This window comes from Cygnus atratus, chromosome 3, assembly GCF_013377495.2.
Source record: "Cygnus atratus isolate AKBS03 ecotype Queensland, Australia chromosome 3, CAtr_DNAZoo_HiC_assembly, whole genome shotgun sequence".
Lineage (NCBI taxonomy): Eukaryota > Metazoa > Chordata > Aves > Anseriformes > Anatidae > Cygnus > Cygnus atratus.
In genome coordinates this window covers 2,217,347-2,232,018 of record NC_066364.1, presented here as the reverse complement: position 1 = coordinate 2,232,018, position 14,672 = coordinate 2,217,347, and the positions used below count along the sequence as shown (strand labels likewise).

The 14,672-nt window shown below is 46.2% G+C and overlaps 2 protein-coding genes across 19 annotated transcripts in view; one reads left to right on the top strand and one right to left on the bottom strand.

Annotated features, from left to right (window-relative positions):
- HMBOX1 (homeobox containing 1) overlaps positions 1 to 1,454 on the bottom strand; it is a 107,746-nt gene extending 106,292 nt beyond the window's left edge. For 9 of the 15 annotated variants that reach the window (XM_050709646.1, XM_050709663.1, XM_050709649.1 and 6 more), the window contains exon 1: positions 375 to 427. The gene's annotated coding sequence lies outside the window, so the exon portion shown is untranslated. Of the gene's footprint in view, positions 1 to 374; positions 444 to 962; positions 1,036 to 1,108 lie in introns of those variants that run through there. The other 6 variants (XM_035563560.2, XM_035563564.2, XM_035563554.2 and 3 more) reach the window with 6 other exon arrangements.
- A 270-nt stretch (positions 1,455 to 1,724) lies between these two features.
- The window catches only part of INTS9 (integrator complex subunit 9), a 69,365-nt gene continuing 56,417 nt past the window's right edge, over positions 1,725 to 14,672 (top strand). The window contains exons 1-5 of one of the 4 annotated variants that reach the window (XM_035563676.2): positions 1,725 to 1,796; positions 5,682 to 5,809; positions 8,027 to 8,229; positions 10,589 to 10,649; positions 13,081 to 13,143. In XM_035563676.2, the coding sequence (XP_035419569.1) occupies positions 5,711 to 5,809; positions 8,027 to 8,229; positions 10,589 to 10,649; positions 13,081 to 13,143 (426 nt within the window). In that variant the 5' untranslated portion in view covers positions 1,725 to 1,796; positions 5,682 to 5,710. Of the gene's footprint in view, positions 1,797 to 4,867; positions 4,985 to 5,681; positions 5,810 to 8,026; positions 8,230 to 10,588; positions 10,650 to 13,080; positions 13,144 to 14,672 lie in introns of those variants that run through there. The other 3 variants (XM_035563677.2, XM_035563679.2, XM_035563680.2) reach the window with 3 other exon arrangements.

The window sequence follows — 14,672 nt, the reverse complement described above, 5'->3', positions numbered from 1 at the left end:
GCAGCCAGAGCCCTTCGGACCCAGCCCAGGTCCCCCCAATACCCCCTGGAGCCCCCCCCAGCGGGGTGACATCGAGATCCCAATCGGGGGGGTCCTCCCGTGGCCCCTCTTCCACCCCAAAAGCCCCGGAAAAGCCCCAGGAAGGAGCCCCCGGGTGCCGCGGAGCCCCCTCAGGCACCCCGAGAGGGAGAAGGGGGGGGGACAGAAAGAAAAAGGGGGGGGGACAGGAGGAAAGGAGGGGGACAGGAGGGCCCCCACCGCAGCCTGGGAGGTGGCAGCAGCCCAGCTCCAAACTCAGCGGCGAACAGCACCAAAACAACCCCCCCTCAAAAAAAAATTTAATAATAATAAAGCAAGCGGCAGCCAGCACCCACCCAGTCTGAGGGGACTCCGCCGCCGCGAGTTCGTCCTCCCTCACGCCCGAGGGAGGAAGGGAAGGGAAGGGGGGGGGGGAGTAAAATACTAATAAAAATAAAATAAGGAGCTCCCCTCCCTTCCCGGGGGGGCCCTACCCAGCCGGGGGAACCTTCCTGCTGCCGGGGAGGGGGCTTCGGCGAAAGGAGACCCCCCCCCAAACCGCGGCTGCAACTCCGAGAGGGGGCTGAGGGGGGCTGCCCCTGCTCACCCCCCCCCCCCCACCCCGGCCCCAGGATCCCCCTCAGGTCCTCAGGACCCCCCCCCGAAGTCCCCAAGATCCCCCCTCAAGACCCCTGGACCCCCCCCTCAGCTCCTCACGATCTCCCCCCCCCCCCCCAAAGTCCCCAGGACCCCCCCCCTCCCAGGACCCCCCCCCCCCCCCAAGACCGTCTCAGGACGCCCCCAACGACCCCAAGATCCCCCCCAACTCCCCAGGACCCCCCCCAAAACCCCAGAACCCCCCCCCCCCCAGCTCCTCAGGATCCCCCCCCCCCCCCCCCCCCAAGACCCCCCCCCCCGAGACCCCAGGACCCCCCCCCACGCACCCCTCGCTGCCAGGCGCTCTCCCCACAGCGCAGCTCCCCCTCAGGCAGAGCGCTACCACCAAAAGGTGGAGGGGGGGGTCCCCCATACCGCCCCCCCCACACCCCCCTTCCCCTGCAGCCCGCCCCCTCCCCTCCCCGCCACTCACCTCCGGGTGCCGGCGGCTCCTCCACCACCTCACCATTTAACGGCAGCCGCAGGGGGGCTGCCCCCCCGCCCGCCCCCGCCCCGGCGTGAGGGGAGATGACCGGGGGGGGTGCACGGGGAGGAGAACAATAGCGGGGGGGGGTCCCTCAGCTGCCGACGCCCCCTTCCCCAGCCCCCCCCAGGACGAAAAGCCCCCTCCCCCGTCTCGCTCCCCTCCTGCCTCCCCCTCCTCCTCTCCGTCTCTCTCTTTTTTTTTTTTGGCTCAATCACACCAGGCTGACTGTCTTTGTCTGTCTGACAAGCGCCATGTTGATATCAACATCCAAGCTCCCACCTGCTGCAGCTGTGAGACCCTGGGACTTGTAGTTCCCCCCTCCCCAGGGTGACGGGGAGAGCCGCCGCTCGCGGACTACAACTCCCGGCGTGCCCCGGAGGCTCGGCACGCCAATGGAGCGCGGGGCAAAGAGCGGTGCGGACTACAACTCCCGGCATGCCTCGGGAGGGAGGGAGGGGGTGGGCAAGAGGGGCGGGCTCGGCCATGACCTCATCGTGGGCGGTGGAGGGAGAGGGGGGAGAGGCGGCGGGACTACAAGTCCCATGATGCTCTGGGGGCGAGGCGGGGGGGGGGGAGCAGGAAGGTGGGGGGCAGGATTGTCCCCGTAAATAGCGCCGGGCGAAGCATGAAGCTGGTGAGTGGGGGGCTGGGGTCGCCCCTGGGCTGCTGGGGGGTGGAATTGGGATTTGGGGTGCGTTATATGGCCGTTGTACGTCAGGAGGGGGCGTTAAGTGAGTGGGTGGGGGGCTGGAGGGGGTCTCAAGCCCTGGCTCGCTGCCTGTGGGTGAGGGAGGAAGAGGAGGATGAAGAGGATGAAAACGAGGAGGAGGAGGAGCTCGCCCCCAGCCCCTCACAAGTGTGCTTCCTCTCAGCCTTGATCCCAAAGCACCAGGTCACCCCCAGGGCTGTGGCACAAATCCTGCTCCTCCTCCATCCCGGTGCTGGTCCCTGCCTGGGGAACCCCTTTGAAGGGGGTGCTTCTCGTAAAATTTTTCCCTCCAGTCTTTTAAGGGGAAGATTTTCAGAAAGTACACAGCCTGTGTTATTGCTCTCCCTTTTCAGCCCTTTTAAGTTTCCCAGAGACGTGGATTCAGCTGCTAATTTATTTTCCAGGAAGGATTTCCTTGTCGCAATTAACGTGGTGTGGTTCTTAGGAGGTGAAAGCCCAAGCAGCTCTCAGGACATCCGAGCGTAACATTCGATGCATTTCACCTGTTGTCAAACATAATCTCAGCTCTTGGGTGTGAGACGGAGAGGTTTGTCATGAGGAAGCTTTGTAGAACTGATCTTGGATTTTGGGCTTGTTTTTAGACTTCCAGTAACTCCCCGTCTGTGGTGTAACTGTAAAATTAGTTCCTCAGGTGGGTGATTGAAGGGTTGATTCCCCCATAATCATACATATGTAATCAGGCTTGGCCTGGATGAACCCTAGCAGTGGGAGAAAGCACTGCTGGGTGTGACCGTAGAGGCTGACATAATTTAGGGAAAAACTACAAACTTTAAATCAGACACCTTTAAATGAAGCCTGTAGTGGAAATGTGGACTTCTTTGATGTGTCTAGGGCCTTGTGTAGGGATAGAGAGAGGGAAAGGGCGTGGAGTGGACATGCGAGCTGTCTGCCAGCTCTATTACAATGTTTTTTAGATCTGCGTACGCATTTGGGGAGTTGGGATCATAAGACCAGATTCTTCATCTTGTCTTTTGTCCGCAGTTATGACTGAACCTCAGGGTTTCAGGGGGGAGGAGCTGGATGCTATGTCATCCTCTTTTCTCATATGTTTGGTTTGAATTCCGAACAAGGCAGAGGTAACAGCCTGCAGACCTGATTCCAAATCCAGTGAAAATGCTGGGCTCCTACAACTGCAAATGTGCTGTGGTCTAGGCAGGTCCAGACTCCAGTTGCTAGCATGGGATATTAGTATTGGAACAATGCGCTGCGGTATTTGTTGGCTGCAGTCACAACTCAGAGCACTGGCTTTAACTTGCAAAACGTGGAATGTTTTGGAGCTGCTAGCGTGAGATGTCATCTCTTTTCTCTGTCCCCTTGCCATCCATGAGATCACCAGCAGTGCTCTGGGCTGGCGAGCGCTCAACGTGAACCAGATGTCTGCTGAGAACCTATCGCTGCGAGGGCTTCAGCCCCTCATCTTCATCCCTTTGCCAAACTTTCATCCCATTTACGAAGCCCGCCAAGGAAGTTGTGAGCCGAGATGGGCATATTCGTAGCCTTTTGTATATGTTTTGTGACTTTTCCATCGTTATTTTTTAATTAGGAGATAAGGCACCTAGTATGTTAGCTGTGCTGTCATCAGGGAGAAAAAGATGGAAGAGAATAGATCTAAGAGCAAAAAGGGCTTGCAATTTAGCCTGGTCAGGAGTATTATTTACTGGGATCTCTGGATCTGTTTTAACCAGTATCAACTATGAACTGGGTAGAAGTAATATAAAATATCACACTTATAGTGCATGTAGAGATGTAACAGTGCAGGCATTCGCTATTCCTTGGATTCCTAATCTAAAATTCTAACAGAGACACAGCCCTGGAAGTGTCACATGTGCAAATAGCTGTATAGCATATATGAGTTGCTTTTTTTTCTTCAGTTGCTTTATGTGAATCTGATAGAAAGAGCCTATTGACTCCCAGGAATCCATTTGCCATGGTGTGACAGCCACAGATATAGATTATTTTAGATGCTTTTAAAAACGAAAAAAGGAAGATTTTCCAGTTAGCTTGTAGATGTCAGGGTCACGATCTCACTCGTGATCCTTTAAAAAAGGGAAGAAAGTGTTTTGCTGATAAAAGCGGTGATATTTCACCACCTTTTTAAATTACTGGTAGTTTAAAAGCTACAAAAATAATTTAGATTTTATTTTTTCCTTCTTTTTACGTACTTGGGTTTATAGCTTCAGTTGCCAAAGTTCTGGTCTGGTGAGAACCTAATTTCACATGCGTGTTTTACATTCACAAATAAGACACCTGAGCAGGTGTTCATGTGTACGCACTTCTTTGCCAGCTTGCTGTTTAAAGGTTTTCTTAAACTTTGGTAATAGCAGGCAAAAATGTAATGTTGCTCCTTAATAGTTAAGGCTTTACGAATTTAAAACAAAAGCCTGTGATAGTCTTCATTTAATATTTGGGGGTTAGTAGCGTCTTAATATTTAAATATAATTTTAAAAACAGCTTTTTGATGAACGTATGTGAATATTCTCCTTGGGAGTTGTTAATTCAAACAGTTGCAGTCCCGTGTTAACATATTGTGAGCAGAGGCAGAAAATGAAATGATTAATCTACCTTCCTTCCACTTTGTGAAGCGCAGAAAGCAAACACAAGGTATAAACGACTGAGAAAATGACTGAGTTTTTAGTGCAGTGCATGGACAACCGGTTGATATTTTTCATTTTAATTGACAAAAATTTGAATGTAAAAGCGAAGTTTGACCACCTGAGAGTTATCGTGATACCAGATGCCCAGGCTTTGAGTTGCAAAAACTCGCATTCGAGATGCAAAAATCTCCTATTCTTGCAGTCCCCGAAGAACCATCGAATCCCTCCTCGAGGAAGAGAAACCCTCATGCTGAGGTGGCCGCGCTCTATTCAGACATTTGTTTCTAATCTCACCTTTTAAAGGTAGCATTTTTATTCACCTCTCTTCTTATTCAGAGCTTCAGCTGCTCCTGTGCCTCGTTAAATGTTTGCCACTCTCCATACAAGAGGCGACTGCATCTCAATGATGCCGAAGTGCCCCTGCACATAACCTGCTCACTGGCTCATTAAGCTTGCAAAGCATTTGGGATTTCTCAGTACACAAACTGTTCCATTCAGGTACGGTGGTCCATTCCCTAGTGTTTCCTGTTTACGTTTTGCAAGACAAAAAGCAGGTGAGAGCATGCCCCAGAGCTGCTGCAGCGCGCACACCGACGGCTTCCTCTGCTGAGCTGTGCCAAGCAGCCACAGGAGCCGTGGGCTGCACCTAGGTTGTTTGTTTAGGCTGGTTTCTTAAGAAATAAAACCTGTGCTTCTGCAGGAATTCCCTCCCTCTGTTTCCACCCCCAAGGAGTTTTCAAATTCGCTAGCCAGTTTCAGCCAAGTTTTGCCAGGAGGACTGAATTCTGAAGATACTAATTTTCCGTAGTTTTGTGTTTGGTTTTTTTTTTTTTTTTTTTGAAAATAGGTGGTGGTTAGAGGAAAGAGATACTGTAAGTGTCCTATATTGGAGAGAGGAGCTATGTCATCCTCTTACCCTTCTGATGAGAAAACCTTGCCTGAAGAAAATCTGAACTTGATGATCCTTTTGGGTCCCTTCCAACTCGGGATATTCTATGAAATCTGCCTCTTAATACCCTGATGCAGGGGAATTTCAACAAGCACACACAGTTTTGAGACAGAAATTCATAGGAAATCGGGTTTCATTCTAGCGTGCGTGAAACTGTATATAAAGAAGAGGAAAAAAGTCAAGTTTTGGGGAGGCGGCTGTGTTGGTAAAGGTGATGAGTATCTCATCCTCATGTTCTTCTTTCAGTACTGCCTGTCGGGACATCCAACCTTACCATGCAACGTGCTCAAGTTCAAATCCACCACCATCATGTTGGATTGTGGGCTGGATATGACGTCTACCCTCAATTTCCTCCCGTTGCCGCTGGTTCAGAGGTATGTTCAGTGGCCTGTAAGCACTTAGGCTGCGTCTTCTTGGGTTGCAGTTGGAGTGCTCTGCATGAAATGGTATATTGGAAGGAGTGAGGGGATGAGTACAAATGAACTGCATCATCTGATATCATAAATAGACTTTGTTCACTTAAAAATTCTCTTTATCAAAATAACGTCCTTTGGCTCAGTAGACGGAAGACATTTTATGGATTTATTGATTGGTTTTTCTAGATAATTTATTCTAAGCTTCAGTAAAGTATTGCTGCAACTGCTCAGCACAAGTGAGGTCACATATCTGTCATCTTTCTGGCTTCTTCATGCAAGATGAGATAAATGGGTAACTGAGATGGAGTGCGCAGAGCCCAGCAAGTACTGTTTAACCATCGTCTTCTCAGGCTTTTTGTCAGAGCACAGACTAATGCAAAGAAAAATAGCACTTAACCGTCCTTGTTAGTTGACTTGATAGCATAATTGTTCCATTTTAAAATTTAAATAAATAAAAGTGCAGTGCAGCTGGGCACAGGAATGGAACAGCAGTGAAATGAAAAGTAGTTTAGAAGACAATCCCAAGATCAAGACTTCCCGTCCTATGCACTAACTACGAAGTAGTCTTCTCCCAGGCTTGTAAATGGACTTGAATATTCAGTCAGGGTGACTTATGTCACGCATTAAATGGAACAAATTACGAAAATGGTGGCTTGGGAAGGTGGGAATGAGTAACTCCTGGTGATGTGAAGCTAGCAGGAGTTTTCACAAGAAGCCATTTGGTAACTTTGATCCAAAATGAAACAAGTGAGGCACATTGTGGGTTCAGGGGGGGCTTGGTTGAAAGGGCCAGAATGTGACTGGGGAAGAGAGTTTCATAAGCAACCTAATGAGCTTAGAGCAGTTGACGAGCACTTCCTATGACTTGTTATTTATGGAGAGGAAAAGCAGGGACAATGTATGCATTATTCTGCAAGGATGTGGAGATCCAAGATCTGCTGTAGGGTGTGCAATGGATGCCTGAAGACAGACTGGCATGATTGTTGATTTTTGTCCTGTTCCATAATGTAATTGCTAACCCCAATATTTAGGGGCAGTAATAGATTCTGAGGGCATCAAAATACTTGGGGAAATCCAGGTACAGACAGAATTGCCTTGCCTTCTCCCCACCCCCAAGAGAAAAAGGAAATGGAGAGAGGAACAAATAGCAAAATTGGGTGGTTGAACAAAAGCTTAAGAGGTTCTTTAGAACTGCAGGCATCAGTGCTCCCGGGGGATATGCCAGCTTTGTCTACTGATAGCAGGCCCTGGGAATGAACAGCCAAATTGCAGGTCACAACCTGGAATTCCCCAAGTACCTCCAGAATGTCTGCACTAAAATGACTCAAACTCAATAAGAAAGGATGTCAGATTTGACCCCTGATGGCCCAGTGGAATCGGAGCAAACAGTTGGATTTAAATCCAATCAATCTTGTCGGTAAGGTGATTGAACACTCCTTGCAGCAAGGATTGTCCTGAGCACATGGACTTGAGCAAGTCATTGATCTCTTTGGTGTTCTACAAAGCAGATGTCCTGCAGGGAGTTGTGGAAGTGAGTTAGAAACTTGAGGAGGAAAGTGGCTGCCACTAAAAAGTCCTTCTCTCTCTGTAGTGCTTATTGTAGTACAATTATATATCTGGTCTCTGTTACCAGGATGTCTAAATACCTCTGAAACTCAGATGTGTATTATTAATGTGGACGGGTGATAGAGAGCTGACGTTATCATCTTCCAGAGGAGAGACTAAAAGATGGACCGACTGCCTGAGGTCTTACGTGAAGCTTGTAGCAGAGCAAGAATTTGAAGATCTCAGGTCTCAGGTTATTGCCAGCTGTATTTCCTCTCAGGAGTGCTTCTTCTTGCAGCTAGGCTGAGATGGGCCAGTGTGAAACCCTGACCAGAGAGGAGCTATGCTTCTCTCTGCCGTCTTTAAACCAGAGATCCCTAAAATAGGATCCGTGAACCACGTGGGCTCTGCAAGTCTTTATACGTGGTCTACAAAAATGCTCCAATTGTTACCTCTGTGGAGCATAAAGGTATGATATTAGAGGATTTTTTGCTATGCAACTAGAGCCTGTGTCTTACCTGACATGAGACCTCCTTAAGCAAATATTTTGAGAGCCTATGCTTTAATCTCTAAGAGCGGAACGTGCTGTAGTGTTTGATTCATTAAAAGGACTGGACATTTTTTTTTTAGAGTTCTTTGCTCTTCAAAAGAAATCCCATCAAAAGGTATTTAGGATTCCACCTTGCCCAGGAAATGGCAGTCCTTGTTCTCACCAGCCCACGGAGCATGTGCGAAGTACTGCAGTTGCCAAGCTCTCCATGCCAGTTCGTGTACTTTAAAGGAAGTTTGTCAACTGGAATTTTCTCCCCTGTACCAAAGTCAAATGCAAAACGGTAAAATGAACATGTGGGAAGCTCTTAACCTTTCCTGTCTAGCCATGACACACTTGCTCACATTATTTATGTGACAGTTCTAGCTATTTTGGATTAATCAATCACTCTGTTACAATGTCAAAACTATGTCGGCAGAAACAGTGTTACTTCTTGGCTTCAAGGTAGAGTCCTTTCTGTCCTACATTGCTTATTCCACTTTGACCCCCATACAGGAGCCATCTGCTAATTTTGCCTCTCTTGACAAGACTGTATGCTCTTCAGTGGATGCCAGCTTTAGCACAAGTCAATAGAGCTCTCTCATCATGAATAAGGCAAAACCACACAGTAGGCTAAATTAGGAGGAGTAGGGCCAGCAGATCAAGGAAAGTTCATTGCTCTCGGCCTCGTGCTGGTGAAACCACAGGTTGATCCAGGTTTGGATTCCCAGCTGAAGAGGGAAGTTGAGAAACTGGAGAGGGGGCTCAGGGGGCTCTGAGATGGCTGGGGTTCAGAGCCCGTGACTGCACAGAGAGGCTGAGGAGCCAGGTTTGTTTGATCTGGCAGAGAGGAGGCTAAAGGAGGAGCTAATAGCAGTCTGCAACTACCTGAAAGGGACTTAAAGACAACAGAGCCGAACTCTTCTCAAGTAACAGACAGCATATGGGGCTAGTGGCCACAAATTGCATCTTGAAAACCTCAGGTGGGACATTAGCATCTCATTGATGAAGTTTTTCTTAGTCTAGCACTTTCACCCGTCCCCAAAGAGGCTCTAGAATCATTCTCCAGGGGTTTGCAAGATGCGGTGAAACAAAACTGTGACTGACCTGGTGTAGTGTTGGCTCCAAGATGTTGGGCTACAGCCCTGCAGGTGGCCCTTCCATCCTATGTTTTTGTCCCTTTTCTGTCACATTTGTTGCATATCGGGGTGGCTTGTTCTTGCATTCTCCCAACTTTTCCTTTAGCACTTTCACTTGCTCTGCAATAACTTTGCCCACCCCCTCAGTCTCCAAAATACTGAAGCTGTGCTTTTTAACATGTCAGCTACGAGCACATTTAGCCACCTCATCTTTTATATCAACAGACTTCTTCAGAATTGCTCCTTATCCGCAAAAAAGAGTTACACTTCTCTGGTGTAGCTTCTCCTGCTGCTGCTTTATGACACTTTGTTCTGCTCTCACCTCTTACCTTCCATCTTCACTGCTCGAGTCTGTATTTCCCCCTTTTTCTCGTGACTTGATGGAGTGTCAGTTAGGATTTGTTCTCTTATACTGATGTTATTCTAAACACAAGATTCCTCCGAGCCATTGAATCACTTCCTATTTTCGAGATCTTAAATTCAAAAGCCCTTACAGTGTATTCCCCTCTTCGGAGTTCAGTGCAAAATGCTTGCAGATTTCATTGCAACCAGGTTCTCAAGTTCTGTCTCCAAATTTTAACTTGTTGCAGGGCTTGGTTCCAGGTAGGTTTCATTCTCTCATTTCCTTGGCTTGTCTGGATTTCTGTGGGTATGCTTGGGTTTGGGTTGACAGCGGTTTCAGAGCTAAGTTATAGGCTCACGTAAAAGTCACATGTCACTAAAGTATGGTGACATGAAATGCTGTGGCAATTCCTGCTGTAAACTCAGGATTACAGTGTTATCCTTGAAGTGTCTTTATTAGTATTTTAAACTTTTTTTCTTACAAAAAAAAAAATTTAAAAAAAGAGGGTGGGAGGGGTGACTGCTGTTGCTGACTGGTACCAGACCTGCCAGCATAAAACCTGCAGGTCACAGCAAACCCTGCTTGCTCCTTTCTTCTTCCATCACAGGTAAATGCCCTGTACAGATGTTGGTGTGGGTCTTCAGGGTGAGAGCTGAGCATAAAACCATGGTTTATGTGGATACGAAATCAAACCTCGTGTCTATAAATGACTTAGGCCACAGTTTTCGTCTTTCCCTGCCATTGCTAATGTGACTGTTTTTCTGTCATCTTCTGTCCCAAGGCAGATTCAGTTTTACAGTGCTTTTGTATTGTTTCAGACATAAACTCTTCTGCTGCCCTAATCCTTCTTCCATTTATACAGCCAGTTTCACCTAAGGCAACTTAAACAGCACTGAGCCTTTTTGAAATTCTCACCATAAATGACTAAAATCAAACTCCCTGCATGTGTCACCCTCTTTTTTTTTTTAAGCATATAAGTGTCATAATCATGATTTGTAAAAGTCATTTCAGTGAACACTTAAAACACCATGAAACTGTCTGTCTGTTTTATGGAGATTGTTAGCTCCCTGAGACAGAGATGGTTTTCTCTTCCTGTATGACACCAAATAGAAGGTCTGTGCTTAATGAGTGATAATGGTAGAATTCATTTTTCAATGTATTTTTTTCCTCTCTTTTTGCAGCCCCAGGCTGTCCAAGCTTCCTGGTTGGGTTTTGAAAGATGGAAGCACATTTCTGGACAAGGTACTGTACTGATGGTTAGAATTTTCTTGCCCTGTGAAAAGCCAACTGACAGATGAGGAGCTTTCGCTACAGGAACAGTACTTCCATGCTGACTCATCGCAAAGGTTTCTATGTGTACCGTTACTGGCCGTGGTGTCCTTGTAGAGCAGAACATTTTGAAACAAAATGCTAATAGCAACTCTGAGGCTTTCAGTCTTCAGAGGTAGCCTGGCTTTTTAAAAAAAAGCCTTTTTAAATGCAGAAAGCATTTGAGTATTTTCTTACTTCGCGGAGCTCCATAAATAATAGTACTTTACCTTTGTAGAGTGCCTTTTTTTAATTCAACAGTCTCACTTTTCTGCCACTAAAGTTTCATAACTTGCTTGTAAATGAGGTTGGTATCGTTCCCTCTTTTAGACAGGAAAACCGTAAGTAAGTGAATGGTTTGCCCGTGGGAGGTCTCTTACAGAGGAAAAGCATGTCTTTGGCCTCTGTTGAAATCAACATGTGTTCTGCCGCTGGACGTAGCAGGGAGGATTTTATCTCCAGCCTCTGAATTCTAAGACACAGGACTGACTCAGCTACATGAGAGACGCTTTTTTTTTCTTTTTTTCCCCCTCTTTTCATTACATTAGTTTTGTAATGAGAATTTATCTGGGACTTCAACCGAAACTAGGCACTGCAGCATTCAGCTTGATCTGCCATAGGGGAACAATGAACACAAAAATATGTCAGATGCTAGTAAAATAGGCATACTTTTCAGATGTGTGCAACAGTAGATATCGGTAGAGAAAATAATGTTTTAATAGACTGTTCTCCAACTATGTGAACATTAAAGGATAACAGTAATAATAGTTGCTTTTGTAGAGGGCTTTTGGGCTGATCTGATTTTTACAGGCAAGAGAGCTGAAGATTGTAGATTAAAGACCTGAGTTTTCTTCTCACTGGAGACAAAAGAAACTGTATAGGCAGCACTTCTGTTAGTAAAATAGTAACAGCTCTATGCAGAGCACATGCTAACGGGGAAGCACAGAGCTACAGAGGCTCAGTGGCAGGAATTGAGTTACCCAATTTGAATTCCCTGGAATTTGTTTCTCCTGAACCCCGTTCTTGGTCTCTGAGCCTTTGGATTCTGTTTTATTCTGACGAACAGATAGGTTGTCAGTCTATTTCTAAGCGATGTATTTACATTTCTGTGGTGCTGCTGCAATGTGTGCACAGGAGAATCTTCAAACTTGCACAGTGTCAATGGAAATCATGCGTTAAAAATTCAAAGGCAGCATCTCCTACCTTCACCTTGACCGTTGTAACTGCTTGGAATGGTAAATACTTTGACCTGTGCTGGAAAAAGGCAAAGGAAAGAGTCAAAGGAGAATGTTTTATCATGTTGGGTGGACATTCCTGTTATAGCACTCTCTGGATGACAGTTATAAAACTTACGTCCTGGAGAGGCATTGAAATTTCCTGCGATCTAGTTTTAATCATTTTGAACTCCCTTGAGATGAGGTTAGGAGACTTCTGCCACTAGATGTAATTGCTCATTCGTTATTAGTTGGCAGGTGCACTGTAATTATTAAGAATTGGATTCAATCTTTAATTCTATCAGTCTGAAGCTGGCTGAGACCACTCACTTTAGGAAAAGCAAAAGAAGCATCTGTGAAAGAAAGTGTGGGTGATAGCTAGCCTGTGATGCATACTAGGATTAGAGTTGAGAATATTTTTGTTTGCTGTTTTCCATACTGAAAAATGTCACTTCCATTGACAAAAACTTCTGATGTCAGCCCTTGAAAAAGGGGAAGAAAACGGGACTAGAGATCAAGTAGGGGTAAATATAATTAGAAGTGCCACATGGAACTTGAAACACCTTTTGGGAATTTATCAAGTACTCTGAGACGGGCTAAAAATTGTGTTCTGCTACAAGTAAGACAGAAAATTTGATGTTTTTGGGAACCAAAACTAAATTGTGAATTTGTAGGATAGCTGGGACACTATAAGATTGCTGTACAGACCTTCCAGGTTGGGAAAATTGCACTTTCAAGAAGAGAGGTCTTCATGACCCACCTTTCAGATCATTTTACTTCTGATTCTGGTAGACAGACACCCTCTGTTGTTAAACTCAGCTTCATAGGACAGCACCTCTTTAACTGCTCCCTTTGAAGCCCCAGCCAAACCAGTCAGTGGTTACCACAGTTTTTTCTGCGCTTACCAGAGTGTGCTGCCTTCGTTCCTCTAAGTGAGGATCTGATCCCTTGAAGTGTACCAACCAGCCTCACTTCCCATGAAAGCAATTTCAGCAGATCTGCTTACACCAGATGATGTGTAGAAGGGGAATAAACATAGTGCAGTAGAGGATTGGAAATTGCCAATGATAAAGAAAAGGTTTGAAAGTACGAAACTCACTGCATTGGAGTAACATTGTATTCTTGTGTCTTCTGATTTGTTTTTCTTGCAGGAACTAAAGGAGTGCTCTGGCCATGTGTTTGTAGACTCTGTGCCTGAGTTCTGTTTGCCAGAGGTGAGTTTATTCCAAAACGTTACTTAAAAATCTGACTACTGTTGTGTGGGAGAACTTTGCTAAATTATTATGATTAGCAGATTCATGCTAATTTATTACTACTCAGTAAATAATAATACTGAAACCTCATAGTGTTAAGGTACCTCTAGTATCTATGACACTAGAAAAAGAATGGAAACATCCCTTTTCAGCAATGATTTTGGGAGATCTGGAAGGTCTCCTTGAGTAGCTGGATATCTCACAAAAGAATAAGAAAGACCTAACTGTCCTTTTTATGGGCCCTCCAAAGACAATATAACTGAGCTGGACTTGATTATGACAGGATGCATGTGCTGATCTAGATAAGGGCAGCTCATGAAGACAAGGAAAGCTGCTTGTCTCTAACCGCGGACCCATGGCCTGCCTTTTGGAGCTCCCCTGGGGGCTGTGGTTAAGGCACTGTTTGGTGCCGCTGGGTTGCAGTCAGATGTGCTGTCCTGCCGGCAGCAAGTTTGAGTTAAAAAGTTTTACTGCCTTTTGCACTATTCGTCATTGCATCTTCAAGGGAAGAGCTGTGCCCTCCTATCCACAGTCATAGCTGTGCAAGTACCTGCTGCTCAGGCTGGTTTTGCCAAGAATACCTGGGTTTAAAAAAAAAAAAAGGAAAACAAGACTATTGTGCAAGTGTTTGAATTAACTGGGCTTACCTATCTGCAGGAGAGCTGAAAGAGTGAAAAGCTGAGCGGAGAGCAGTGAGGATGAATGATGGCGAATAGTCTGGGAATAGTATCTTCTTTCCTCAGTTGTGTTCAGGCCATGATAACATCAGTTCTTTCATTTCATGTTGGGATTGCTTTTGGGCAGGGTTTTTTTTTTTCTTTCTGCCTGAGCTTGTTGACAGGAACTGCAAATCTGTCTTGGAAGATTGCTGTCAGCTTGCTGGGGTTCTAGCCAACGGTGTTTATGCCTGTTGATTCCATGAAACTCACCATTTGCAGGTTCTGACTCTTGTCATCTTGATTCTTCAAAGCCAGTTGGCAGCACTGGTACTGATTTTGGGAAATTATATCAACAGATCTGAGTTTGTTTGTTTTCCCCAGCAGGAAAGGATATAATCTGATCACAAAATAAAAACACTAATAATTCTGTGTTCTTGTGTGCTTTCTGGTTACTGTCCTGTGGAATGGCAGGGGTGTAGGAAGCATCTCTATGCCCAGAAAGTGCCATTATGTCCCAGATCTTGGAAAGAGAGTGTAGTTTCTGGATTCCATTTGGAATTGAGGCAATGTGAAGGAATGCTGCACATGTATGGGACTTCACAGATAGCCTCTCAAATGCTTTCATTCCGTGGGTTCCCAACAGATGCCAAGTTTTCTCCACAAGCACTAGGATCAGATCTGCTAGTGATACGCAGCTCACATCTCTAGCTTTAAAGGCTGCCCTGTCTGGAGGAGGGTTTAGAGATGTTGCTGGTGTTCAACAGCACAGTATAAGAAGGAGCTTGTGTGAAAACAGTTTTGTCTTTCTCTCTTTCCGTGCCACTTCTTTTG